The 27,729-nt window shown below is 44.7% G+C and overlaps 3 protein-coding genes across 7 annotated transcripts in view; 1 reads left to right on the top strand and 2 right to left on the bottom strand.

Annotated features, from left to right (window-relative positions):
• norpA (no receptor potential A) overlaps nt 1–23,399 on the bottom strand; it is a 50,665-nt gene extending 27,266 nt beyond the window's left edge. For 3 of the 4 annotated variants that reach the window (XM_015185606.2, XM_033384685.1, XM_033384687.1), the window contains exons 1-2: nt 19,447–19,986; nt 11,890–11,936 (exon numbers count right to left, since the gene is read on the bottom strand). The gene's annotated coding sequence lies outside the window, so the exon portion shown is untranslated. Of the gene's footprint in view, nt 1–11,889; nt 11,937–19,446; nt 19,987–23,189 lie in introns of those variants that run through there. The other variant, XM_033384686.1, reaches the window with a different exon arrangement.
• LOC6902040 (uncharacterized) lies at nt 1,416–2,163 on the top strand. Of its 2 annotated transcripts, none has more exons than XM_002133538.3 (2): nt 1,416–1,537; nt 1,592–2,163. In XM_002133538.3, exon 2 carries the CDS (start codon nt 1,613–1,615, stop codon nt 1,985–1,987), a length of 375 nt encoding a protein of 124 aa, XP_002133574.2. In that variant the 5' UTR covers nt 1,416–1,537; nt 1,592–1,612; the 3' UTR covers nt 1,988–2,163. The 2 variants fall into 2 exon arrangements, with proteins under 2 accessions (XP_002133574.2, XP_033240579.1); XM_033384688.1 differs by having other exon boundaries at nt 1,438–1,534; nt 1,590–2,163.
• A 3,328-nt stretch (nt 23,400–26,727) lies between the features above and the next one.
• On the bottom strand, nt 26,728–27,424 carry LOC26532137 (uncharacterized). The gene is made up of 2 exons (XM_015185608.2): nt 27,286–27,424; nt 26,728–27,220 (listed from the first exon to the last, which is right to left on the bottom strand). The coding sequence occupies exons 1-2, from the start codon at nt 27,370–27,372 to the stop codon at nt 26,819–26,821; spliced, it is 489 nt and encodes a 162-aa protein (XP_015041094.1). The 5' UTR covers nt 27,373–27,424; the 3' UTR covers nt 26,728–26,818.
• Nucleotides 27,425–27,729: the final 305 nt, after the last annotated feature.

Here is a 27,729-nt window from a genome sequence, read left to right as displayed (position 1 = left end):
CTCTCCCTCTGGCTGTGTGCTCCTGTGGCCCTTGAACGGGATTCGTAATGCAGTTTCACGTCAATAGAGCGCATTGTTGGGACATATTACGGGGGCCCTTGGCTTTCTGTGGGGCCCACTGGTTCGTTGCTACTGAGAACTGAGTGTTTGGGGCGGTGAGGGTCGCGGCGGGGGAAAGGTATCCAATTAGGAAGCTTAGGGAAAAACCTCGAGAAAATACGCTCAATACAGCTGTGGAAGGGGTTGTGGGGCCAAAGAAAATTGTCCAATTAGCGTCAAATATTGGAAAAGAAGCGCTTCTCTGTAACAAGGAATTATTTTATTTTGTGGACTCCATGTGGATCCCATGTGGATGCTATTCAAATATACGTATTTAACCCAAAAAAGAATATATAGTCATCGAACGAACAGTAATGCATAGTTGGTGTGTGGACTGTAAGTGGGTCTCATGTGGATGCTGATAATATTGATATATCACCAACTAAAAATAATTCCTAATGCTAAAAAGTAACAGCAAAACATATTTTCCGTGTGGATCGTATGTGGAACTCATCGCAAAATGTACGCAATTTCTATTTCCATCGAAATTTGTAATAAAAATAAGCGACCACGAACACGAACACGACCACGTTGCCTGCTCCCAAAAGCCCCAATCGGTAATGTGTCAATATCATAAATTAGAGCAATCTATAAAGTGCAGAGCATTTACGACCTGGTCCTCCGATTGCACTAATTAACAGAGTGACAGATAGTGGAGACTGGGAGCGACAGAGAGAGAGAGAGAGAGACAAATGCACATTTCTTGAAAGGAAAGGAGACAGATGGACGGGACGGAGCGGTATGGTCAGCGTCAGCCTTCACCTGAATGGACACCAGTGACGCCATTACGACATCCGACCCGAACAATTTCGCAATCGAGAAGCCAAACTGTGTATGGAACCTGCCACCGTTCTGCCTGATGGCACCTCTACCTTTCCAGAATCCCCGTGTGGCCCCAAACACACGGACACATGGACACACGGTCACACGGTCACACGCACACAGACACACCCAAACCACTTTGATTAGCCGTGTCGTTGAGTGCATCCGAGAGCTCGTGTGCGTCTACAAGAGGATGGTAGCAGCAGGCAGCAGGCAGCAGGTGGCAGGTAGCAGGTAGCACACCATGTGGAGGTGGGAGGATGGATTGCATTACGTATACGTAATCAGCTTAGTTGCTGTCATTTAATCAAATAATCATTGGCCCCAGTTCCCACGGAACCTCCTCCTGAGGTGACCTCGACCCATTTCTATTTCCACCTCCCAGCAGCAATTAGAGCACTCCCCGGGACCGATGACAATTGAGCAATTGAGCAATTGAGCGTAGATCCCCATTTGAAAGCCTAGTACTGGTGTTTTCCAGTCAACATAGTAGCCCGTTGCTCCGACGTTCGTTCGTTTCGTTGGGCATAGGGCATTCAAAATCCTCAGTTGAAGTAACCTACACTAGGAGCTCAAAACAACAGATATTTTGTAACAATAAAAAAAAAAAAAAAAGGTTTCACATTTTGTGCTTTGCATTGTCGAAATTTGTTAATGGTTTTAATTGCAGTCCAGGACATTTAGCTGCACAATGAGTGGTTCGGGCAACGATCATTTTGAGAGCTTCAATGAGGCCGTCCGGATAAAGAAGTCGATTTGTCAAGTGCTTGAGGACCAGTTCAAGCAATGCCAAGACGGGAAGCTACCAGTTTCGGGCTCACCGGCCTCGTCACCGATCAGAGTCTGGCTATGTCCGGAGATACGCGGGGCCCTTATGGACACAATCCGTAGACGCCTGATATACGAGTCGGATCAGGTGCTCAGCCTCGAAAGGGAGTTGGGCGAGACATGGGCCATTTTGGTCGAGTTCAGCAAGTGCGTCCAGAACGCCAAGACCGATATCGAATACGTTTTGGCAATGATCCGAACTGCTGCCGCGACACTCGAAAAGGATTTCCACGTGTAAGCGGCAGAGTGGCAGAGCAGGCAGAGACAACGACGAAGAAGACCGAGCAGCCCAAGAAGACAGTGATGCCAGAAAAGTTTGCGGTAAAGCAAAAGATGTCCCAAAAATTGAAATGAACTAAATTCTTGTCAGCAAATAAATCGAATTTCCCATGTGAGGGAATATCGTTGAAGCCATATCGTTTCGTTTCGATTAGACTTGATTCTTGAACTTGAACCTCAGATGAACCGAGCTGAAGGTCCGGTGGTCTGTTGTGGGTATCCTCTGGCGAGTGGAATCAATCGATGCAGGATGCAACTTTGACATTTCAATGTTAACTCCTGGCTCCTGGCTCCTGGTCCCTGGCTCCTGGCTCCTGGTCGCTGATTGCGCATCTAATTCCTGGCTCCAGCTCTGGCTTTGGCTCCCCATCAACGGTGTCCCGCTGTGGTGTCGCTTTGGTCTGGCTCTGGGTCTCGGTCTCAGTCTCGGTCTAGGTCTGTCTGTTCCCCCCTCCTGTGTATGCGTATCTCTTTTCTGGGAATTTGGCTGCAGTCGCTCTTTGAGCTATTTATAGTCTGTCATTTGAATGGCAGCAGCATTCCAGGCGGCAGGAGCAGCAGCAACAGTAGCCACTGCCACCACCCACGCACCCGCTGAGTGGCATAGTGGCATAGGGAGACGGGACGCCGCAGAGCGATTCGGAACGGGACGGGACGGGACGAGTGCTGAATCGTAAACACATTTCCCCGTTACACGTGCGGACATTTTGTTTAGTTAGTTAATTTCTTTGTGTATCTGCGTGCGCGTGTGTGTGTGGCCCCGCATTGCGCATCGTAATTACATAATGATTTATTTTCGCATACAATTCGCTCGATTATACACTTTGAAGACGGAAGAGTATTCCCAACTGAAATTGATTCGATTGGTGCTCTTCATTCATAAGCGATCTGCCGGAGAGGAGGGAGATCTACCAGAGCAGTATGTACGGTGTATTTTCATAAGAGATGCCATTGCTGTCGATTCCAGCTGGTACTAAAAACTTTTTCCTGGGAAGATCTATAGAATATATAACGATATATATAACTCGAAGGGTATTAAGAAGTTTCACGTATTTTTTCTCGAATTTTTTGTGCTCTGTTGATTTATTTACACTGAATGCGAGGCCATCGGCATCATTGAAAATGCTGTTTTCTAATGCACGACCCCCTTCCTCCCAGAGGCATCCCATACACACCATACACACCATACATCCATCCATTCACCCATCCATCCATCCGTACGCCCATCCATCCGTACACCAATGTGCAACAATGGTACCGGCGGATGTATCGATCCCAGGGACGAGTGTTTTTCGCATCTCTCTGATCCCCCTGGGAAATCGATTCTCTCCTTCCAACTCCCTTAATTGAGAAAGAGAGAGAGAGAGAGAGGGAGAGAGGGAGAGTGTGGGAGTGGGAGGTAAATCGAAATTAATTTGATTTATTTATTAGCTGTCTATTATTTGTTTATAAACAATTAAATCGAAAGGAATGCGCATTTGAGGTCTATGAGCATTTCAAGCGCCACAAAAAAAACAAAAAAACAAAACCAAAAACCAAAAACCAGCAACGAGAATTATTTTTATGGCAAATATTTATCTAGCAGTATTTTAGCTGGTAATCGAGGGGCTGGTAGCGGGGGGCTGGGGCATGGGGAATGGCTGGCGGGGGGGCCGGGCTGTCAAAGGCAAACAAAGCATCGAAGGTTGCTTAATGCTGAAATATTAATGTGCGTTAATTACACAAAGGGGGGCCTCTGCCTCTGCCTGCGCTAGTGCTGGTGTTGCCGTGGCATCTGCGAGAGAGAGAGTCTGAATCCGGGGTATTATCTTGATGCCATAATGCCAGCAGAATCAGGATCATTGTATCTGCACAACACAGGCATTTGGGCCCATTTTGTGGGTCCACAGGTGGAAAAGTTGACCTTCAATTATCCAAACGCAAACCATCTACTGATGGCATTTCATGATTCCCATTCCCGACCGCCCTCTGGCCTGTATAGATATGTATATCATTTCCAAGTCTTGCGATATTTATGTAGATATTAGCCGTTTCTTTTTTTTAATACTCGAAATACACAAGTAACTGCAATCCCCTCCGAAACTAGCCTCAACTTATTGCAGAGATACACCATAATACTCGTCTTTTCCACTGGGGAGACCCGCTGAGCCCTCGCTTGCCCCACTTGTAGTCCCCTTCTTTCCGACCGTTGGACCTCTCGTTTTTCCACTGTTAGTTCTCTGTTTGTAGGCCCGTTACTCGCTGTTAAAAGTTCCCACAACCGAACAGTCACTTTTTTTTGTTTCTTTGCAATTACAAAAAATATTTGAGATTTAAATGATGACTGGATATGGCAGGGGATATTCCAAAATTATAGGATTTTACTGTCACAGATTCGATGTTAATTTCGTTTAACGCCTAGCTGTTCCCTAATAACCCTAATAACCCCCTGATCGCTTCAGATATGTTCACGTTTTGACAGCCATTGTGGAAGCCTTCACCGATGACTAGTATTCTATTCCTTACATAGTTTAGTATTCAAATATTCCTGTATATATGATATGTTCTTAATATTTTACTTTACGAGGATGATCTTTGTGATCTCTCCCCCTTGATGCTTCACCGGATAGTTCCCCCTGGCTTTCCCTTCCATCCAATCAAATATGTAGCCGATTGCTCCAGTCTTCCTTCGTTTACAGAAATGATTTCCCAGAGTCCCAAAAGTCGAATAGAAAATTCAAATTCAATTACCTTTTTGCTTAGTCTATATCCGATGCACACAGATACAGAGATACACAGATACAGAGGGGCTAGAAGATACACAAACTGGCAGATACAGTCTGATGGACAGATATATTTGGTATCGCATACTCGTGTACTCGGTAGTTCATTTATTCGGCTCTCTCGCCCCTAGATTACGCATTTTGTTTATTGTTTTGATGAAGTGATGTTTCTGCCACTGCCACTGCCCATGCCCATGCCCATGCCACTGCCACTGCCGCGGCTATTCCTCGGTTTCTTTTGTTATTCTTAATTTATTTTTACTTCTACGCCGCCTTCTGCTTTCCTCTTGAGGCAGAAAATTAAGCAATTTCCATGGCGACCAATGCGAAAAAGGTTAAGCGCATCAAATTACATCCCCAGCGACATCCCCCGACATCCGCAGAGAGGTTGGGGCCTGTCCTCTCAAAAATTGTGCGTTCATTTAATTGCAAATCAAAGCCAAAACATGGCTAAAAGTAAATACCCAGAACCAAGATACTTCTCGCACTCACGGATACCCGGATACTCAGAGTTATCTTCTGTGTGTGTGTGTGCATTTGGTCGACAAAATTCTCTAATTGGGGGACACTGGACTCGACTTTCCAATTAACAATCAAAGGCCACCCACAGTTCCCTCCAGAAGGATGAGGGTAGATCCCTTTCGCTTATGGATAAATTTGTACAGCGAATGGTGCCCGCAAGGATACCAGGAGATCTTCAAGTATTTATCAGTATCAACGGAGGAGTGTATCTTTGGCCTGCATTAAGCATCTATTGCAACGGTTGGCATATCTCATGGATCTCTCTCTCTCTCATTGTATGTCAAGCACTCGCAAGCATCCAAAATATGTATCTTTGGGCAGTGATATCTATCTGAAGGGGGTAGCCACTTCCAAGTGGCTATTGGGAGCACTTTCGATACAGGTATCTCTTGGATACGTTCACGCTTTGACCCAAGGAGTGCTGCTCGAGTGTGCCCAAGTCCAGCGACTCCTTCTGTCATCTATAACTATAAATACGTACCATTCGAATCAGATATAGTTATGCTCTCATACAATGGATTGTTTTTGAAACAAAATAGAAAACAGAATGCCAAATGCCAGAATGCCAGAAGAGAAATAAATCAATTTAGAACTGCTACAAGTTAATGAGCGGCCCGGAAATCGTTTTCAGCGCCCCATCAACAGTAAACTGATGGGCAAAGCAAGCACCGCAGACAGACGCAGAACAGGGCAGGGCCTTCGAGTGAATGTGCTCCTCTGGCTCCGAAAGGACAACGAACTTCGGGTGGCACAGGCACAGGGTGAGTGAGTGAGCGGGGGGCACGGGGCAAGAGCAAACACCAAAACAGAAGGCGCCGACCTACCGTCTAAATATTTTTGCTTTGTCAATAGTCAATTTTGAGTGGAAACTGTATGACAAGCCGCCGCTTTGGTCTCTTCTCTCCCTCCATCTTTCCTGCGGATCTTTCTTGTATAGCACAGCCATTATCAGTTGGAAATGGTCACCAATGACGGCATCCTGTGCGGTACTGTACTTTTACTGTACTGCAACGGCAGGTCTCTTGACGATTCATATTCAACTCGCTCTAAGCAGAGGAGATTCGGGTGCCATTCGTGAGATGATGTCTGTACTTTTAGTGTGACCAAAGCTGCGGAAAATGAACAAATTCTTAGACAATGCTTTAAATATAAACAATACAGACATCACACAATCTTGCAGTCGCCTTTTGCTTGCTCCAAATTTTTGGAGGCAGCCTTTTGCAACCCTTAGCTTGCTATATCCTTTCCTGCGATACTCTTCACTTATTTACACTTGAAAAACATATCTTAAGCAGCATCTACACAGCAACAAAACCTTGATTACATCTCTTCTTATCTTGGTATCTTTGTCTTTGGAAATCACACCACGCCTTCGACGACTACAACACAGCCTCGAGATCACATCATCCACGACCAGCTGCGATTGGTCCTGATCAACTCTAACAAGTCTGATATCGCCTTTGGCATATGCACAGACCATTCTCCTTTTGGAACTACATTGGTCCAAGGCCCGCCACATGATGGAGTCCCATAGCCATAGCCTTGCCTTGAGCATTACTGGTCCCACATTGAGTACTTGGTAAATTTAGGTTCATTTATTCGCTCTAACTCTAATTTCTCTTGCTTGCTCAGAGAATGTGCGAAGAGAATCGCACAACAACATGCATGTCGTGTGCATTACGAGGCACCTTAATGCTCGAGGCCTGCCCCACCGCTGCTCCAAGCAATTCCCTATCGCTGATCTTGGCGTAAAGCCACTCCACTCCCTGTCAAACGTAAATCCGGTGCATGGAGTCCTTAAACAAGTGACGCGACACTCCAGACGTTTGCACGTCATTCAGAGTGAGTCAAGAGCCCAACAGAGCGAGAGAGAGAGAGAAAGAGAATACAAGTGGAAGAGTGGAGGGGTGGGATGGGGAATTGGGAGAAAACCAATGACAAATAATTAATTGCGCACACTTTCGCCGGCTTGTGGATGGGGAGACAACCCACCGACTATCCTCGTAACGTATCCATTTATAAACAGAACACAAACATCGTCTGCCAAACTGAAGGGCAGCATGGCAGGATGGCAGGACCGAAGGGTGCAGGGGTGAAGGGGTGAAGGGGTGGATATTGGGAGCTGCTTGGATTGGGGTTCATTGAGGTCCTTCCATTGGCACCAATTAACTTGGGCGTATTGTGTAAATAATGCGTTAGACATGGTTAGACATTCATGTCGGCCCATAGACACGTCGTCGTCCTGTGCGCTGCCTCGTCCTCGATACACGCGTTTGATTGCACTCGTAGCCAGCCAACCTCTAATTGAAGACCGGGTATATTCGCACGAGAACGACTACGAGTACGAGTACGAGTACGAGTAGTAGAAGACGTTCGAGTCGGCCTGATGGGCCTGTTGACATTGATCTGGTGGCCCATACCCCATACCCATACCGATTAGATATGTCAGTGACTGCTGCTTGAATGGTTCGGTTCAATGCCTGAATGGTGGATGTGGGATGTGGGATGCTGTTGCTTCTACGGGGTAATTGCCATCAAATCGACAGATAAAAAGAGGCCCGGCCCAGAAAAGAAAAAAGGCTACAAAAGGGGAGCCTCCATTTCGAGTCTTTTGTGCATGTGACGGAGCAGAGAGAGAGAGAGAGAGGCCCAGCAGGATATTTTGTAAATCATTAGTCAAACAAGAGAGAGATGCTGGCTGCCTGCCTGCCAGCCTGCCAGCCTGCCTGCCTTGTGTGGTTGTCCTCATTCGGCTCCTCCTGCTGCTGCCTCCTCCTGTGGCTTGTTCTGTGGCACAGCGACACGGGGGGGCTGTGTGGCTGCGGCTGTGGAGTGCAGCAGCAGCAGCTTGGCTCCCTAGATGTCATCAGCATTACGGTAGTGGATGAGTGGCGATCCATTACCGCCATTATGGCCATCAAAAGCCATCAAAGTTGATCGTTGGATCGAGGCGACGGCGACTCCTGGGCTCCATAACTCAAGGCAGAGTGAAGGGAGCAGAGCTCCGAGAGAACTACCAATAGAGAAAACACACACACTGTGCCACACGGTGTGGCGGTGCCAGTGGCTGTTCCTAATGCGAAAGTCAACTCTCTCGCCGCTCTCGCTGAGAGGGGGGGCGAAGGAGCCGTTCACTTAGAGAAATTTCGTGCATAGTTCCACAAGATATACTGAAACGGGTATGGGATCAAATATTTGTTTGTGGACAGAAGTGCTGGGGTTGGCAAATGGTTACGAATCGGAGGTTATCAAGTTTTCATAGATAATGGGTTTTTACGTTTGTAAATCGATTATATAAACGGTAATAGGTAGTCAACACTGTTGGAAGCCGTATTGCCAAAGTTAAACGATCTCTTCGGACCAATCCCATGGATTTTCCAACAATATATTGCCCCGATTCATAACGCTCGAGCTGTGAAGTTGTTTAGTGCCAGTCAATCTGGACTTTGCCAGATCTTTCCAGATCTGGCTTGCGCGAAAAGTATACGAAGGAGGAAAGCAAGACTCATTAAATAACCCAAGGTTTTTGCATATCAACTTTTTTTCAATTCTTTAAAAATAAAAAGTTTTAATTCAAATTCTAATGCAAGAATGGGTGCGTCCAACCTATTGACCAGCAGTATACAGTGCCGGTTCTGAAAAGGGTTGGAAATATTGGGGGATTATGGAATATTGCAACAAAATTCGCGAATAATCTTATGTCGATTCGGGTACAAAAAAAACGCATACAATTAAATCGGTTATGAATCCCTCGAATAATCTAGCTTCCAGGCGAGCACCCCATTGCACTTCTCTCAGTGCAAAAATCGACTACTGGGACTGCTGCATGGAGCAGACGGAAGGGCACGGCGGGTGGCAGGCTGGCAGGCTGGCAAAACGAAGCAAGGTGGAAAATGAAAGGAGCACAAAGAAGGATAGTGTAGGCGCGGGGGTAGGTGGGGATGGATGGATAGGGTGGATGGGGGTGGCTGTGGGCCTGGGTGTTGTCGGTGTCGGTGTTGGTGGCGCGGCTAATGACGCCGACATTAGGCGGCCGTTTAATGTATGTGCACGTAGCACCGTAGGTCCATTCGCACACACACACACACACACTGTGTGTGTCCCCCTCCTCCCCGTCCTGCTCTTCATTCTCCTGTGTTTCTTGTTTTTCTTTTTCTCTCTGTTTCTCCTTTATTCTCGCAATCTTTCTCTTGCTTTCTACCCCTCTATTCCCTGCGTTTTCTCTCTCTCTCTCTCTACTTTTGCATACGTATGAAAGTCAAGGCGCAGGCAGACGGCGGACAGGGACAGGGACAGGGGCAGGGCAGACAACGCCGTCAGATGCTTGAGCATTACATAAGCGACGCAAAACTGTATGCTACACTTTTTGATGGCCACCCATCCATCCGTATGTGTGTGTCCGTGTGTTATTTCTGCCCAAGCCAAAAGTGGAATAATGGAAGGGAAGAGAGGAAGGGAGGAAGAGAGCGAGAGAGAGAGAGAGACCGAGCAGCAGCAACGTTTGAGGGTCGGACAAGGATACGCATGGCACCGACACCGGCACAGGCACTGGGCGCACGGCACGCCACTCAAAAGCCATAAGCCCGGCAAATTAACATGCCCCAAAATTATGACAAAAAGGGAAAAACGAGGCTGAAAAACAAAAGGGATGCCCCTAACAAAAAACCTGAGGGAATGGGAACCGAACCGAAGGGTAGCTCTGCTCGCCTGTAAACCGGAAAAGGCAAAAGTGAGATTAGAAAACTTTTGAAAGTTAATACAATTTCTGAAATACCCTACAATTGGGGGCCCCCACAAAGAGGCCCCCCAAGAGAAGTAGAGAGAGAGACAGAGTACATATAATATGTATATCCGGAATATATCCGGAGGGAAAAGCATATACAAAAGTTCCATTTCATTCCAATTTGATGTGCACACACGCGTCTTGGACGCCTGTTCGAATCATCCAATGAATTGTTTATGCTTGTGTGCTGAATAAATGTCCCCTAAGCGAGTGGACACATGATAAATTGCCAGTCACGTGTGACACCATGTGGCAGATAGTACGATCCCTGCAAATGTCATGGTTTTCGATTTCCGGCTCTCAATCGTTCAATTCAATCATGAGAACAGCAATTAAGAGGTCAAAGCGAGACAAGCGAGCTTCCCGCCCCATCGCCCCAAAAAAACCTCAACCGATTCATTTCCAGCCAGTTAGCGGGTCATTAAAATCTGTTTAACCCTTTTGTTGAGCCACAAAGAGATGGAGAGGAGAGTGAGGAGTGGGGAGTGGGAGAGTGGTCGGAATGGAGCTTCAAGTGCAGATAATGCCTCGGAAGTCGAAGCAGACACAGAAGCAGAAGGAGAAGCTGGTGGTGTTGTGGTTGTTCGGGGAAGTGGGGCACTGACTCACCAGGCCCCCAACCACCCATCCACCCACACACCCACACACGACATGTAACTGTCATAATCAGGGACTGCGGACACGGAGCATAAACTCGAATGGGGAGCAGTAGCAGCAGCAGTCCTTTTCCTTTTCCATTCCAAAAACAAAAAACAAAAAGGTATAGTTTAATATCCATTTAGCATGCTCTGCTCCGTGTTGCTGACTCTCTGTGTTGCTCTATTCTGTCTCCAGCTCTCTCATTCTCGTCCTCGTTTGGGGATAAAATTCCCAAAGTGATTATATTAATACAACATGAGCCACAAGTGTGTTGCATACTCTCGTACGTTCCGTACGTTCGTACGTTCCGTACGTTGAGGCGTGCCGCATGAGGCGACCACCGAAAATCCATGACAAAACTTTTAGCCCTCGCGATGCCAGCACATATGTATGAAATATACATAAAGCACCGAACGAACAAGCGAACAAAGCAAAATAATAATAAAATAATAAAAACCAAAAAAGGAAGAAAGTTTTCAGCTTTTCCGACCCCGAAAAGTGTGCTGAGGTTGAGTCCCGGATCCCACACACACAGCAGACCAGGACCCAGGACTTAAAACCAAAGAAATTAATGGAATTAGGAGGCAGGATTGAAGCAGCAGCAGCAGGAGCTGTTCGGGAATCGATTCTCGGGTATTGACACGGAAAAGTTTCCGCAACAAAATTGCATGCTCTTCTCCTGCGATACACTCGATTCATCGATACATTCGTTCAAGCTCAATTATCGATGGTGCACTGAAGACTTTCTGTCTTTAAACGATCTGATTCTATTCTTTTTACGGTTTTTACGGATTTGTAAGATTTTCTCACATATTTATCGATTTTTATCTATGTTTATTCTCAGTTTTGTGCTTACTAAACAAACAAAAATTACTTCGCTAGTAACACTCTCCCGCCTATCGTCTGGCCATAAACATATACCTATCTATGTACATATATCGGTACCGGTATCTTCATATTCTTATCGATATTTAACAATGTTATATCTATTTTATATATCAAAGAGTCTTATACTATGAATTTTTTCTTCGATTTGTAGAGACTTTTCCCGATTTGCAGATATTTGTATAGCTCTTATCCATTTCAATCGATTTGTATCTTTTTTTAGCGAGTATCTTATCGATATTTCTCATATTTAATACATCCTGAACTTACCCAAAACATTCAGCATAGAGCTAGAGGTCCAACCAAATGGCAACAAACTGCAAATAGAAATTCAAATGTGAAAAACAAATATTAAAAAGCAAACAAAAAATGAACATTTGTATATAAAGGATGGATTCTACAGACATGCAACATATGCGCATACCACTCAAGACCTCGTGTTTGAATGAGTCTTTCATCCTCTGCATTTGGCCTTAATTTTTCAAATCAAAAAAAAGGGACCAGCAAAAAAAGGCAACCCCCCACAAGAAGAGAAAAAAATCTGTGTGTGTGTGTGTGAAGGTCATTCCATGTTGCATCTCCTGAAGATGACACTTTCACTCTCTCTCCTTCTCACTTCACTTTCTCTCCCGCTTTTCCACACACACGAACAAGAAATCAACGCTGGTGCCTAATGAACTAAATTTCCATTTCTTTGCCTGCCTTTGGCCCAAGTTGTTATGCACTGAGCGAAATGAATGCAGACGACAGATAGCCGCAGATGATGGGTCGTCAATTATTATTTTAGATATGATGTTATGTTTCGGTTATCCCTTCGAATCTTTCGTGGCGTATAGGCGCTCTCCGCGTCCCTCTGTTGCGTGTCATTCGAAACAGATGTGTCCGTTCGCTTATGGGGAATTTCACAGCGAATTCAGCATTCGAAGAGCACTCAGCAAATAGGATGATAGAGGAATGTGCAAACGTACCCGTATCCTTATTAGTGACCAAACAAGTATTGTACCTTGGCATATCTGATGGATCTGCACTTTGTATCATTGCATCTGAGCGTTTTCATGCTCTCAATGTTTAGAGAAACACTCAAGACCGTCTCGAAAGTTGAAAAGATCTTTTGTTGTTCATCATTTATTGTTTTCAGTGTGTTAATCTACATTCTGCTGCACGATTTCTGCTCCAGCTGTTTTTACTCCCTCGATAAAATGCTGCAGAGGCCAGAGGCAGGGGGCTCGGATGCGGATGCGGATACGGATACGGATATGGATACGGGGGAGGCGGCGCCTCTTTTTGTGCCGCTGTTTATCTCTCGCTCTGTGCTCCGCCCTGTGCACATTAACCTCTTTGTTAATCATTTACAAACAAATGCAAATAAAATAAAATACAACAGAAGCGGGAGGCAAAGGAGGCTAAAGCAGGAGGCAGCAGGCAGCAGGCACTGCAATGACGATGGGGATGTTGCTAAGGTAAGTGGAGGAGCAGGAGCCGACGTGGCTATGCAAATAAAAAAAACCTGGCAAATGAGCAGCGAAATTGCAAAAAAAAATAAAATAAAATAAAATAAAAAAATAAAGAAGAGAGATGGAGAAAGGCGGAGGAAGGAGGAAGTATGAGGCTGTGGCACATACACACTGCTGTGCCCTCAAGTGCCACGCCTACAGACGCCCTTCACAGAGTCTCACAGAAAGGACACAGGACATTTTGCTGTTACACCGAGAGAAATTGATGACCTCAAATGCCAACCAAAAACTACAATGAATCTACTAAGCCACACTCTGAGAGAGAGCAAATTAATTTCAGTTGATATTAAACGAGAAATCAACCATAAATTCTCGCATAAAACCCCTCCCTTTGGAGCTAATCCACACTGGAAGATAGATCGGAAGAACGCTCCATTCGCAGCTAAGCCACGCTGTAAGAGAGAACAATATAATTTCTGCAGGAATTTCCAGGAATATTTAGTATTTTTTTCGCGTGTTGAGTTTCGTTTCCACATCTTTTCGAAGGTGGAGACGTGAGAGAGGGGTTCTCTTTGCCTTCACAACAAAAAACATTGAATAATTCAGTTCCAACTTTTGCGACTCTTTTGAGTGCAAATTGCATTTGTGGATGGTCCAGAGATGATGATGATGATGATGATGACGATGACGATGATGATGATGACGATGACGATGATGATGATGACGATGACGATGGTCTACTCCCTAGCCCTCCGTGTTGGCCTGTATTCCTGCGGCAGTCCTGTGCCTCTCCTGTGTTTACTTTGTGAAAACTTTTAATCAATGAGCAGGGGAAACGGGGGGGTACTGTGCCTGGCCGTGGTCTGGTGCTGCTACTGCTGCTTCTGACGGGGTTAGAGGGCAATGTTCCAATTTCAGAACTGCTTTCATATGCAAAAGATACTCGTAGTCGTAGATATTCCAGAGGCTGCCCCCTGCTGGCCGTTTCCCGTTCCCATTTCTGCGTTTTATATCCTGGTTTTCTCTGGCCTCATAATTAGTTTGATGATGTTTGTACATGCCACACGCCGCTGCCCCATCATCATCCTTCAGTGTTCAGTGTTCAGTCTTCAGCCTTCATCCTTCGTGGTTTTGGTTGGACCATTATGCGCCTCTCTCTCTCAGGTCTCTCAGGGCTCTCAGGGCATTCATTTCGTTGCCCTAATGATATTTTAATTAAAACTATGCAGCCAAGGACACTCCTCTCCTGTGCTCTGCTCCCCTGTCCCCTGTCCCACTCCCCGCACCCTCTCACAGTGAGTCAATCAAGCGGACATGCCACAGCCCCCTTTGCGGTGGGGCTCGGGAAGGCAGAAATTCTCTCGGTAGGAAAAACCTTTTGGCTTTTCACGCAACACACGGATGCTTTAATAAAATTGTTCACTTTGCTCTCTCATTGTCTGTGTCTGCCGGTGCGTGTGTGTGTGTGTGTGCGTATTATGTTCAAGACTGATTCGATTTTCCTCTCCTTTTTTCCCCAGAAATCCCCCAGCTCCAAAAACCCACACACCACACCCCAAGGGGGTCCGCCCTTCCGCCTAGCAGCAATCTTTTGATCAAATTGAAAGCCATAGCCAAAGCGTGAACGTATCCAAGAGATACCTGCATCTAGAGTGCCCAAGATAGCCACTTGGAAATGGTTACCCCCTTCAGATAGTCATCACTGCCCAAAGATACATCTATTTGCATGCTTTCGGGTGCTTGACATACAATTGAGATCCGCTTGAAGCCCCAACAGCTGCATAGATACAAAAGGCATATGCATCAGATATTGCAAAAGCTGCAGATGCTAATGCAAGCGGAAGATAAAATTTTTGTGGTGTCACTCGTGACCCTCCGGGCACAATTCGCTGTGCAAATATTCCCTAAGCGAAAGGATTCAGTGGTGTGTCTACAGATACCATGAGGACACTCAGACGGAACCCCAATCGAAATAAGTTATTAGAAAACCCAATGATTCTGGGAAATGAGGACCAAACAGATACAACATACAATGTATTCCATCTAATGGAATATGTTTCTTTTGGCGCGTAAACTGCAAGATACATTCGGCATTAATCGATGCAGATAAGACTCATTTCCCGTATCTGTACCGTTTCCGTATCTAATCTACGATGTATCTGCTGCCCCTGGCCTGTATCTGTAGCTGTATCTGTATCTACTGCCGCCGTCTGCAGCGTTGTACTCAGGTAATTGCTTGTCAGGAAAAAAAAAACCTATCTAAACTACACTATCCCCGGAGTCTCGTACCCGTCTCCCTTCCCCTCCCCAATCTATAGTACTATACGCCCCGGCACTTGCCCCCCAATCCGTCGACTGATATCACAGGTCCCCGGCGTTCCCGGTAAGCATTTATCAGGCAGCAGGACGATGACGGTGACGAGGACGAGGACGAGGACGACAGGCGACGGCCGTCAACGCCATGCCATGCCATGCTATTCGCCTCCTGACGGTCTATTTGCAAAGCGTTCAAACTGTCAAAATGGCGTGCGGTGCGGTGCGGTGCTATGGCCATAAAAAAAAAGCCAAGCCAAAAACCAAAGGAAGAACCGGAGGAGCAAAAGCCAAAGTGAAAGCGAAAGCGAAAGCGAAGGCCCAAGCAACGACGTCAGTAAGTCAATAATGTAATTTTGCTCGTTTGATATTTTCGCAGTGCCGACAGCAGAGAGAGAAGGTGAGGGAAAGGGGGGGGGGGGGGGGGGGGGGGGGGCTGAAAGGACAGGATTGGGAGTGAAAGTGAATGACGGAAATGAGTTGAAGGCGAATCATTAAAGGAATACGAGTTATAGCGCGGTGGCATCATCGAGGCAACGAGGTTCCCAATCATTGGATGCTGTTGCACTTCTTTCCCCTCCTGAGGCGAGCCCATGCATTTACATATGTAATACTCTGTTATATAAACGCAGTGACATAAACAACTATTGTTTATGTTACACATTCCTTCTGAACAGCAACATGATCTGCCTCTTGAGCGCGTTTCGGATCAGCTAGCTGTCCAAACTGCTGATCAAGCAAACGCACTCATACCGAGGCTAGGGGTTCTTCCACCTAATGCTGATCATGCATTTCGATAGACCCAGGCAGAGACCGCTAATACCAATAATACCAACTAATACCAATGCAGTGGTACTCTCTTCCTAAGATGCATGGGAGAACTCTCGCTCCGATAAACATAAGAACATTTGTACCCTGGGCTAAGATGCAAAAAGATTCCAATAAACAGTCCTGAATAAGAACTCAAACTCCCAGCGGTATACTCCCCCACACAGCAGGACCTTGGGCTTCCTTGGAACTTTATCGCCAAAGCGAGCTAGAGCGAATGCTTCGCGATGCATAGCCAGTTGAAGGACACGTGCCGCGACACTTTAATACCAGGCCATCACAACAGTCATACGAATCCTAAAAGTGTGCACTCAACAGCCCAATGATAGAGCCCATTCAATAGTGGTTGCAAGCCAGGTGTTCACGGAGCCCAAGCAACACTTATTTTCTCATACACTTATACCGAAAAGTGGCACAGCTATAGCTGGAGACGAAGCAACTGCAACGCATGTTCAAACAGATTGCCGCACCAGTCTGTCATGTGACTGAATTCCCTGCATCCGAGCAGAACCCGCAGCATTGCCGAAGGAGACCAAGTTTCGTGCCTTCGAATTCATAAATAAGATGAAAGCCCAACTCTGTCAGAGGTTCATGATCTGTATGCTCGAGTTGCTAAAAAAAAGGACATGTGAGGCATAGCAGGCTGCATACTGCCATGGCGGTACTGGTCCTTGTGGACCGAACGACTGTCCGCCGAACTTTTTAAGGCCATGAAGGAGGTTGGCATCACCAAACGAATTTGAGGAGGTGTACTGAAGGCTCATCTAAGGTCCAAGGAAAAAGCTAAATGAATCCTGTAAATCTCTGTTCCATTTCACGTTTAATCCAAAGTACAAAAAATACAACAAATAACAAACTCCCCATAAGCGAACGGCTCTGTGGATCTCGCTCCCCTCTACCTTTATTGTCTCTAATCTCAATTCTGCAAACACTACATAGTTCTGTATCCCTTTTCCATTAGCAGCACACTAGTATCACACGATGTAAAAACCACTAAAGTCCCATAAGCGAACGGATACAATCGTATTGAATGCAACCATGTAATCGATCACCAAGTCGCTCGATGTTCGATATGAGTATTCAATCGGATTGTTCCAATTTTTGATTGTCGGACTTCGGATAGGATCAGGATCTATGCCATGGATCTGGTGCTTCTGCCATCTTTCTGTAGGATCCCTTATGAACTTTATGGTTCTGCCGGTACGCATGTGTTTCAATTTTTCGTATTACAATCTCCTAATTTTCATTAAGTCTCGAATCGATGGACGACAAACAGAACGAGTTTGTAGTAGAGATGATTATAATAAAATTGTCACACTTTGTTTATGGATGTTTCCTTTTGATACGTTTTTTTCAAATATAAATTGGGTCACACTCATCCATATTTAATTTTCCGCTTGGATCTCCCTTTCTATCTGGTGACTGTCAAACTGCATCTCTCGTCACTTTGCTCACTTTGCGGTTGACCGCAAATTCAATTCAAATTCATTCCGAATCGGTTATCAAACTCAAAATGGGACAATGGGGACAATATTCCTGGAAATTTAAGGCCAAGCTAAATCACATTCTCATTCATTTTCTTTCCAAACCACAGTTCTAAGAACGAATGTTTCCTTAGAGGCAGCAAAGATCCAAAAGGAGCCCAACTGAAGATGCAAATAGAAGCAGGGCAAAGAAATCATTTATTGCATTTTTTTGGTTTACTTAACATTGAATATGCCCCTTTAAATACACTTCAAAGGATGTAACTTTCGCTTGAGAGTGACACAAGAAATTACGCATACGCCGCGTCTACACCGCTGTATATTTCACTGCGAACAGCAGCAGGAGGAGGTGCAGAAAGCGCACCCCAACCCCAACCCCAACCCCAACGCCGGTTGATTGAACAGAAGCGGTGGCTCCACTCAAGCGATGTGAACTGAGCCGGATGACAAAAGGCCCGCCGAATTGATGGCATTAACTAGATTAACACATAATGCAATGCGAGAGCCCGTAATTGTCAGAATGTGCGCTGCCTGTGGCCCACATGGGTAGGTAGGAATGGGAAATTTGCAATGGGAATGGAAATTGAACTGGGACTGGCACTGGGACTGGGACTGGCACTTGTTCTGGGAGGTTGGTGACCACACCACATCATCATCATCATCATCACGCACATCATCATCATTATCATTGAGAATTTGCACACAGCTCATCGGATAATGGAGGAACCTGAACACCAACAATAACGACAACAAAAGGGGTATGCTGTACACATTTAAGCATGCAAAACCGCAGCCCAAAAACTTTAATCAAACAAAACCATTTGCAATTAGTGGAAATCGCCAATCCGCCAATCCGATGAGAGAATGTAATTCAACAACTCTCTTGCTGGATGGAGAAATGGTTGAATGTTTTGCGATGTACATATCTATCGATGAAAGCAAAGCAATTATCTCCAGCACTTGATAAATGATAAATTTATGATAATTCCCGTATTTTTATTTACTGCTTACAACACCATAAATACGACACAATATCCTTATAGAAGCGATAACGGCTATTTTGAGTTTGTTTATTTTCTAATTTGGAGAATTTTTTAGTACGAAATATAATCTTGAATAAATAGTGTTATACTTGATTAATTTTTATGGTAATGCATTTTTATTGTCTCATACTGTCCGACATAATCTCGCTTGTTGGGGAACAGAATGTTTTTTGCGCAGACATCAGATAACTTTCCTTATCTGATATTATTCAAACTCTCGGGGATACTCTATTCTTTCACTATTTTCTATTTATTTTTGGAGGGGCAACGGGCGGGAGGGTTAGTCATCGGAGTGGCGTGAAATTTCCCTAGAATTTATGCAAACGAATTATGAATCAAACAAAGTTCATTCCCAACTGTAAATTTTCCCTTGTATACCCTTGCAGAGAGTAGTCTGATTTTGGGAACCCTTTTATGAAGTTCTTTGAATAACAGAACAAACAAAATTAGGTCGAAGGGCACCTAGCATTTCGCCATTTGAACACCTGGCTTTCGAGCTTGTGAGTACCGTATTTTCGAATACATCATGTTTCGATATATCAGGGGATTTTCTTTGGTTTAAAAGATAAAAAAAGAGTATCGATGCTTCCACAGTATATGCTTTCTCTCTCTCTCTCCCTCTTTCTTTCCTGCTCTTTTCTATAGATCTTAACCGTTAATCGACGTATGTGTGTGTGTTTGCTTTTGTGTATGTGCTTTGCTCACGTATTTAATTAGTTTCTGGTTTTGTTTTTCCGTTTTTCCTTTTTTGTTTGCTTTGCACTCGCATATGCGGGTTTGAGAAGCATTGTAAGCAGCTTTTGGCGCTTACTGTTTGAACAGCATTGATCGAGGAGAGCTCTCTTGCGATTGCTTGCTCTCTCGTTCGTCTCTCTCTTTATCTCTCTGGCACTGACACCTGATTGCCGCTTGGAGGCTAATGAATTTGTTGCATTTTTATCACACTCTCTTTCGCGCTCTCACTCTCACTCTCTCTGTTTCTATTTCCTTCTTTTTCTATTTTTCACTAGATAGAAATATAACACTTTGATCGCAATGAAACTTTTTGCAAACTATAAAAAAATCAACAAAAGAAAACGTTTTTGTATATTTTTTAGGCCCGTGCCCGTGTAGCAGAGGTGGCGGCAGAGCCAGAGCCAAACGAAACCGAAACCGAAACCGAAACACGTTGCCTGCTCCCCTTCTCGCACCCAAACCGTTCTTCTGCTTTCCCGTTGACACTCTCTGCTGACTATCTTTCTCTCTCTCTCTCTCTCCCTCCCACTCTTCTGTTTGTTGCGAGTGCGAATTTTCTCCGAGCGCGGACAAGCGGAAAAGCTCAGCGCGTTGCTCAATTTCGCGTTTCATTAATGAGCCCTGCAAAACCGAGCGATAAAAAGAAAAGAGAACCTAATGCTTAAATTCAAACGCATGGTAAAACTTATGGGGTAGTCCTTCAGCAAGCACTCTCTTGTTGGACATAAATGCAAATATCTAAAATCGTTATGTAAACATTTTTTCGGGATGAAAATCAAGTGTAAGTAATATATTTTTCAAATATTTATTACCTAAATATGTATGTACATACAATAGAATACTTTTTGTGTACACCTTTCGGAGCGGCTGCTATAGCTGCTTCGGTATTGTATAGTCTTTGGCATTATTCTGCTCGTTATGTGGCTGCTATCTTGCATTGCCTTTCCTTATATTTAATATACTTTGCTTCAAACGAAAACGAATACAAAACATTGCCCAAGGTGTAGTAAGAGAGGGTGCGGCTTCCCCAGAAAGCTCTCATTCAATTGCTTCTTTACGCGGGACACAGTGGGAGGCGATATTGAAAGACCGTAAGCCAAATGGCTAATATAGAGGAGTGGGTGGCAATCATCCACCTTGCCTAATTACACCTTGGGCCATGGCGCGCTCTTCCTCTCAAGCACTCTCTCTATCTTAAATCTGTGTCTGTGTCTGTGTCTGTGTCTGTGCCTGCGTGCGTGGGTGCCCGCTGCCGTCTGATCGTGGGAGAGAGAGATAGCCAGAGCGAGTGCAAATATGATTATTGTTCTTGGCCTGTTCCCCACCCGCTCTATATGGGAAGTTTTCGATGAGTGTGGCTGTAACGTGGATCCATTTGTTTGTTATTGTAGCTTTTATTGCACAATCCACATCGCGGCGGCAGCAGCAGCCCCATCAGCAGCGGGAGCAATTGAGGGAGGCAGACAGCAACGCCAGCGTCGGGAGCAGCGGCAGAAAGCAAACAAACAAACGCAGTGGGCAAAAAGGCAGGAAACAAGAACAACAAGTATGAGGCGAAACGTGAGAGCTGCAGGCATCGAAACTGTTTGATACTCTTCGCTAAAAATCCGTTTGACGAAGAACATCTTAAGATAAAAAAGGGTTTTCTTAGCTGGAATACACTTAACCTTCTTGAACGTTGGAATTTATTGGATTATCTTCAAATCAGATATGACATATTCTCTGCAGAGTTTCATCCAGATATCTTTAAAATTAAATAGGATCAAAATGTCGCAAACATCAGGCCGAAATCATAATAGGCTTTCGTCAAAAGTGTATCGAGAGCACCAAGATTTGGGATCCCCTGCACCTGTACAATGTACCCTTAAGAAAATGTAGCTGGTACCGCACCTACATATGTACATATGAATATATGTATGTACATACATATGTATGTATATGTATTTACATATCTAACTGTAAGTGTACCTTTGCCGCAGCTCTACTTCGCTGCTTTTGTTTTACAGTTGCTTCTGTTAAGGGGAAGGTGACGGCGAGTGGCGAAACAAGTGTCTGGCTGATGCGCTGTGCTGCTCAAACTGTATTAAGAAGTGGCATGGGCGAGAGAGAGAGGAGAGGTGCGAATTCTGTTTACTCTCCCACTTCCCGTCCCCCTCCTCATGAGCGCACAAGTAAATTTTTTCTAATTTAATATTTTGTTTACATTATTTATTCATTTACTTATGTATTTGCTCCGCTCTTCTCCTCGTTCCCCTCCCGTTTATGGCCCTGGCCCTGGCCCTAGCCCTACCTCTGCCTCTGCTCACCACTCAAGAGGATCTGCCCCAGAACGTGGGGTCTATAGGAGTTCATCCAGCTCTTCTAGATTAGGGGGTGCCGTCAGAAGCAACAGCAGCAGACTCCCATCCATGAGCCCCACGGGCCCAGTAGCTGTCTCCATGGTCCAGTCCACGTTCTATGCCATTCGAGTACGTCGGCGATGTATGTACATAGCCTCGGGGGCAGGATGTCGCGAAGCCAGATCAGGCAGATGAGGGTGATCGTAAAGAGGCAGAGTGTCTGTGATTTCAGTGAAGCTTTGCACTGCATTCTGTGTGAATAGTGATGGAGCAAATCAATTTACAATTCGATTTCGAAAGGGAGAACGTTCGCTCGACGAGTGTGCTTCCAGATAGGGTTCTCTCTCTCTCCCTAGATTGCTAGAAGGTAAGGCCATACCGACATATGTTGTTTGTCCATTGTCCATACCTTCTATAATTATACCAAGGTGTAGATCAACAGGAAGCCTAGCATTAAAACTGAATCAACACTGGGAACAAGGGTGCTAAATCCTCTTCCGATCGTGTCTCTCTTTCACTCTCTCTCTCTCTCTCTCGTTGTCCCTGCTGCAGTGCCAGATGCATCTCCCCATAGGCATCGTGGAAGCATTTCCCACCCCATATAAAAAATACATATACATATGTGTGTACGTTGTACATACATTCTCGAGTTAAAGAAAAGGTATCTTTTCTACGCAGATATCTCCCCCATTCATACCAGCTTCATTCTATAATCCATGTATCTTTAAAAACATCCCAATAGTGATGCCAGCGCACCAAAGTTTCCGTATCTTTCTAATAACCAGTCGAAATGGTTTTTTAGAGGCACAAGTGCTGTAATCTATGAGTAAGGGGTCTAAGAACAGGGTATTAGCTGTAATACATTTTTCCGATTGTGCTAACTCGCAAAACCGATCTGCCTATTTATGTAAAGTCTTACGATGAGTAAAAATTTCGTTGAGAAAGCTTCATAACTATGAGAGTCTTTGCATAGAAAACAGATAAAAATAATCCTTTATGGGATTATGTACAAATTTACAAGCAATATACGATTTTCGATCTTTAAAAATTGGTAGTATCTAAACTCCTATGTTATATCATTTCGGTGCTGTAAATCTTTTTTGGAATACATTTCTTGTGTCCAAAGATGGTGCAACCAAAGCATTAGATATTGTGTTGCTGAATGAACTAATGAACTAATCGTATTATTTAAAGCTTTGCGGCTTGGTTCCGATGGTAGTCCTTTCATTCGAACCGTTCCCTGTGCTTCGCCTAAAAGCAGGCTGCATAAATGCATTCAGGGCTTACGTTAGAACGGGCTTTTCAGGGAACTCGAAACAATAGCATCCATATCTACATCTATGGACATGAAATTGATCAAAGAAATCCTCTTACCCGTTTGTCCGGTGCCTTCTTACTTCCTGCTCCTTTTTGCACTTTTCCTCTGCTCTTTGTGAGAATTGCTACAGCTGCTGCTGCTTCTTCTAGCTATGTTGCAATTTCTTCTCCTCGTGAGAGGAGGGTCTTTGATGCTCTTTTCTTCGAGAGGAATTACCTCATCTCTACCTTCCTTTCCGGAGGATTTCCTGCTGCTGCCGCCTGCTGCTGCCGCTTGCTGCTGCTCCTCCGCTCTCGCTCTTCCTTTTTGTTCTGCTTCTTCTGTCTATCGTTGTTTGTTTATATTTAAGTTTTTCTTGTGTTTCCTTTCCCGTTATGCACTTTCATTCATTTACCGCTGCAAACACAATCAAAAAAATTGGCAACAAAAAAAACACCGAGAACGAGAGAATTTGTTTACACGCGCCACACGCGAAATAAATAACAAAAAACAATTTCTTTGCTTCTCTCTGGGGTCGGTCTCTCGCTCTTCCTCTATCTCTCTATTTCTCTGCTGCCTCCTTGCTTCAGAGAGCGGCGGGGCGGTAGGCGCAAAAGCAACAACAATGTGATGGAGCGGGTTTTTTGCGGGTTTTTGGGCGGGGAATGAAAATAAGAGAGCGGGTAAAAGTAACAGTTAACAGAAAAGAGGAATAACAATTTGCGCGATTTTTTTGTGATTTTTTTTTGGCGTTGGAGCAGCTACCAACTTTTGTCTCTGTCTCTGGCTCTGACTCCGGCTCCAGGGGCGGGCTGGCTGTTGACTCGAGACTCTGGTCACTAAAGCTTCCTCTACTGCTTCTACTGCTTCTACTGCTTTTCCTCTACTGCTTTCTCTACTGCTTCTAATTTGCTTCTACTGCTGCTGCAATCTGTTCTGACGCTTTTTGAGGCCGCTGCTGCTGCTGCTGCTGCTGCTGCCACTGCTGCTGCTTCGCCTCGCCTCACACGAGTCAAATGTTGCTGCGAATGTGCGATGGGACGTTGGACAACAAATGGGACAACACAACACGAGCGGGCGCCACGAACCTGTCTCCACGATTCAAAACGGTAATTCGCGCGCTCTTTTGCCTGAACAATAATATATATGGTATACACGTGGGGTTCGGGTCTCGGCATGTTGCTGGAAGTCCATCCGAATGTTGCTAGTACCATATTTGTTCAACAAAATGTACCAAAATTTACATATGTACATTTTTTTCGTTAAATACAATAGTAATGGTTTTTTTTAATTTTTAACAATTTGCTGATTATTTTATTGTCAGATATTTTTTTATATATGAATTTATTTAGGAAAAAATAATATTAGCTGAAATCAAGACTGGACATTAAAAATTGTAGTTCTTTTAAAATTAAACAGAATATAGTTAATGTTAAAAATACGTTTGTTTCATAATATCTGAGCTTCTGTTTTTTGAATACTTTTCACAACAATATGCTTATTTCGGAATAAAGTTAGTTTAAGAGTTACTTCAAATTAAAAAAAAAAAACATTTTAATCAAAATGTGATCCAATGTACCCAATAATAATAATTGTACCAAAAATGTAGGTAGCATGTTGCAAAAGCTCTACCACGCTGTACCGGTACACCCTCTTAATGTTTTCTAGCAACATGCAGATGTTTTACAAGCAACATTTTCTGCCATCGAAAGAGCAAAAGAGCAATTTTGACCGAAAGACGAGAGAGCATAAGTTCAGCCCTTAAGCGGTTCGCTCTCAAAAGCTGTACAAGTGCACAGTGGCATCCCATGACATGGTGCCCTGCTGGACGTTGCACATCTGAACATTTTTCAAACAAAACTACTGTTCTTATGGCATATACATATGTATCCCTTATCTAATCTGAAAACAATCCGGTTGTTGTGGATGGCAGTGTGGCGGCTGCCTGGTGCTTTGATGTTGCACCAAAGCTTCCCCCTGGAGACAGAGAGAGAGACAGCGAGAGATGAGGGCTTTTTTTGAAGTGTTGGCCAGCGAGCGAACGTTAGAAGACGAAGGAGCTTTTACAGCTGCTTGGCTCAACAGGAAGACGCGAAAGGAAGGACCTGGGACCCACCCCTTCAGACAACACACGTCAGAGTCCACAGCAGCAGCGGCAGCAGCGGCAGCAGCAGCTGTCGTCACTTTTCAGAGGTTATGTGAGTTCGTGCGTGGGAGGGGATTCTGGTGCGACCCTGACAATGAGCCCTCCCTATACCCCCAACGCCCTTTTGCTCCTGTTCCATTCATTGCGAAATTACTTGGTATTCATTTAATTTAATTTGTAGCACCTTAAGCTGTTTAACTTTAACGAGTAACTCCCACAAAACGGAAACGGAACACTTTCCCACCCCGCTGAGCCAACCAGCCATCACATGTCCAGGACCTCAGTGATGTCTAGTCAGCCGCCACATGTTCTGGCCACAATGTACGTAACAGGGGTCAGGTCATAAAGCATTCACATTGTTTGCAGTGAATGGGGCACATGAGTCGGTATTTAAGTGGATTATATTTTGTTGGAAAGGCAATGCCGTGATAAGTGCATGGGTGCAAAAGGTTTAAGGTTGCAGGATGGAATAAATTGCTTTCCTTATTGAACATTTTTTAAAAATGGCGCGCTTTCTCTTGCACTTGGAAGCACTGTTCGTTTCTGACAGAGCGGGTAATGTAAAATGTAAAATGTAGAATTAATTGTTAGGGAACATTCCTGCAGCTGAGATAAATTTGTTGGTCCTCTCTAATTTTAGCCAAGACATCAACCCACCGAAACATGACACACAAACACACAAATTATCTAGGTAATAAATAAAAACGTAAGAGTATACACACCTTAAAATCAATGTGACCGTCGTGCAAATAGCTGTTTTATGTGTGTCTTTCCCCGAATGCCCAAGATTCCCACTGTCCAAGAAAACTTCTGCGAGGATCGGGGAGACCTCTTCGAGCCAGCAACGGAGCTGATAAGCAACGAGGGGAACAGCAAGACCTCGGCAGTATTCTGGAGGTGAACTTCTCTCTGAAGATCTCCTTCGGCCTGTGCCGTTAATTAGTCGTCTTTATTAACCGATTCTTGTGTTTTTAAATAATTTGTCTGAACTGGAATTAAGATAGAAATACTTGATTGACCGTCGCATTTTGAAGTCGTCAGCCAGAAAGTTCTACCTCTTAAACGACTCGTCTATTGACGGCTGAATTAGTAACAAGGTGATGTTGTCACCACATCTTCTCCCTTTTGAGGTAAAGCATTTGCTATTTCTTTCTAGCGCTTGTCTCTCTGAAAGCCGAGCCGAGCCGAGCCGAGAGAGGGCGTGAATAGTCCTTATTAGTCATTATATCCTCCCCTCCACCAGAGAGCGCACACTGCACGAGGAAGAGTTTGTGGGAAAGAGCGAATGAGTAAGCGCGCGTAGCGTAGGTCGAGCGTAGCCACTGCTATTCATGGCTATATCGACTCTGCTCTTGATGCTGGCGAAGAATATATGTATATACTTCATGGGGTTACAAACGGTTCGAATATCCCCCTATACTCTTTGCCTTGGAAGCTCCATGCACTTCACCACTCCTGCACGCCAAGAATAATTTTGACTTATGATTATATTTAATTCGTGAAAATTACATAAATAATAAATCAAATCTATGTGTTCACATACTATGTACTTTCATGGCTCTACGTCGGCATCCTATGAATTCTGTAATGGACTGTACCGCCAGGGTTCTTCTCTGCGAGACTGAGAGCCTCGCAATACAGCTCTTCAATGAGTTTGAACCTTATCATGTTCGGTTGGTGGCAGTTGATCTGAATTGCTCCACGGAGGTCTTCGTTTCTTAGCTTTGGTTCTTCACTGCTGACACCGCCGTCCTCCTCAGAGAGTTTGCGGCGTGGCGTATGCGGTGGTACCTGAGGCCGAAAACGGTGCATTCTCCTGCCTCTTGCATCCATAGTGTTTTCGAAGTCAAGCTTCGGCTCGTCCTCTGTTCCCACATCGAGTGGGAGCTGCGGTTGCTCTTGCCCAGTGGCCCGTGTAGATCGAGGAATCGGCCTGGCTTCAGGTGTAACAAAATGGGTCATCTGCAATGGTTGGTTCGGGTAGGGGCAGAGGTTCAGCTGAATGCAGCAATTTTTACCGTACTTACGATGATAAGACAAACAATGCACAGTACAGAGAACAAGCGCATGTTATGCTGATAATTTATAATACTAAGGATATGAAAACCAACCATTGATAGTAAATAGAGAGCATACTGAGCAAAGTAACGAGTGGAGTGGTGTGTATCTTATTCAAAAAATGCTATTGTATGGATGCTAAAACATCCCAGGAACCTGAAATCCTCTTTAGAGTAACTACTGTTCGAACATGAACACACTCAAAATAAAATGTCATCATAAGCACTTACGTGGACAAGAATATGATTGCCGCATATTGAAACATGCGTCCTTATCTTATTGTACATCACATAACAAGCCTGTGTACCATCCACTGTTAACTATATATGAAGATATACTTTTTTCTCAATAAAGCAAGTCCTAACCGAACCCCAGTCAGACCTTAAACATCTGCGCTCCAATTGAGACAGGAA

The sequence above is a fragment of the Drosophila pseudoobscura genome, chromosome X, assembly GCF_009870125.1.
Source record: "Drosophila pseudoobscura strain MV-25-SWS-2005 chromosome X, UCI_Dpse_MV25, whole genome shotgun sequence".
Taxonomy (NCBI): Eukaryota; Metazoa; Arthropoda; class Insecta; order Diptera; family Drosophilidae; genus Drosophila; species Drosophila pseudoobscura.
This window is presented reverse-complemented; position numbering and strand designations above follow the sequence as displayed.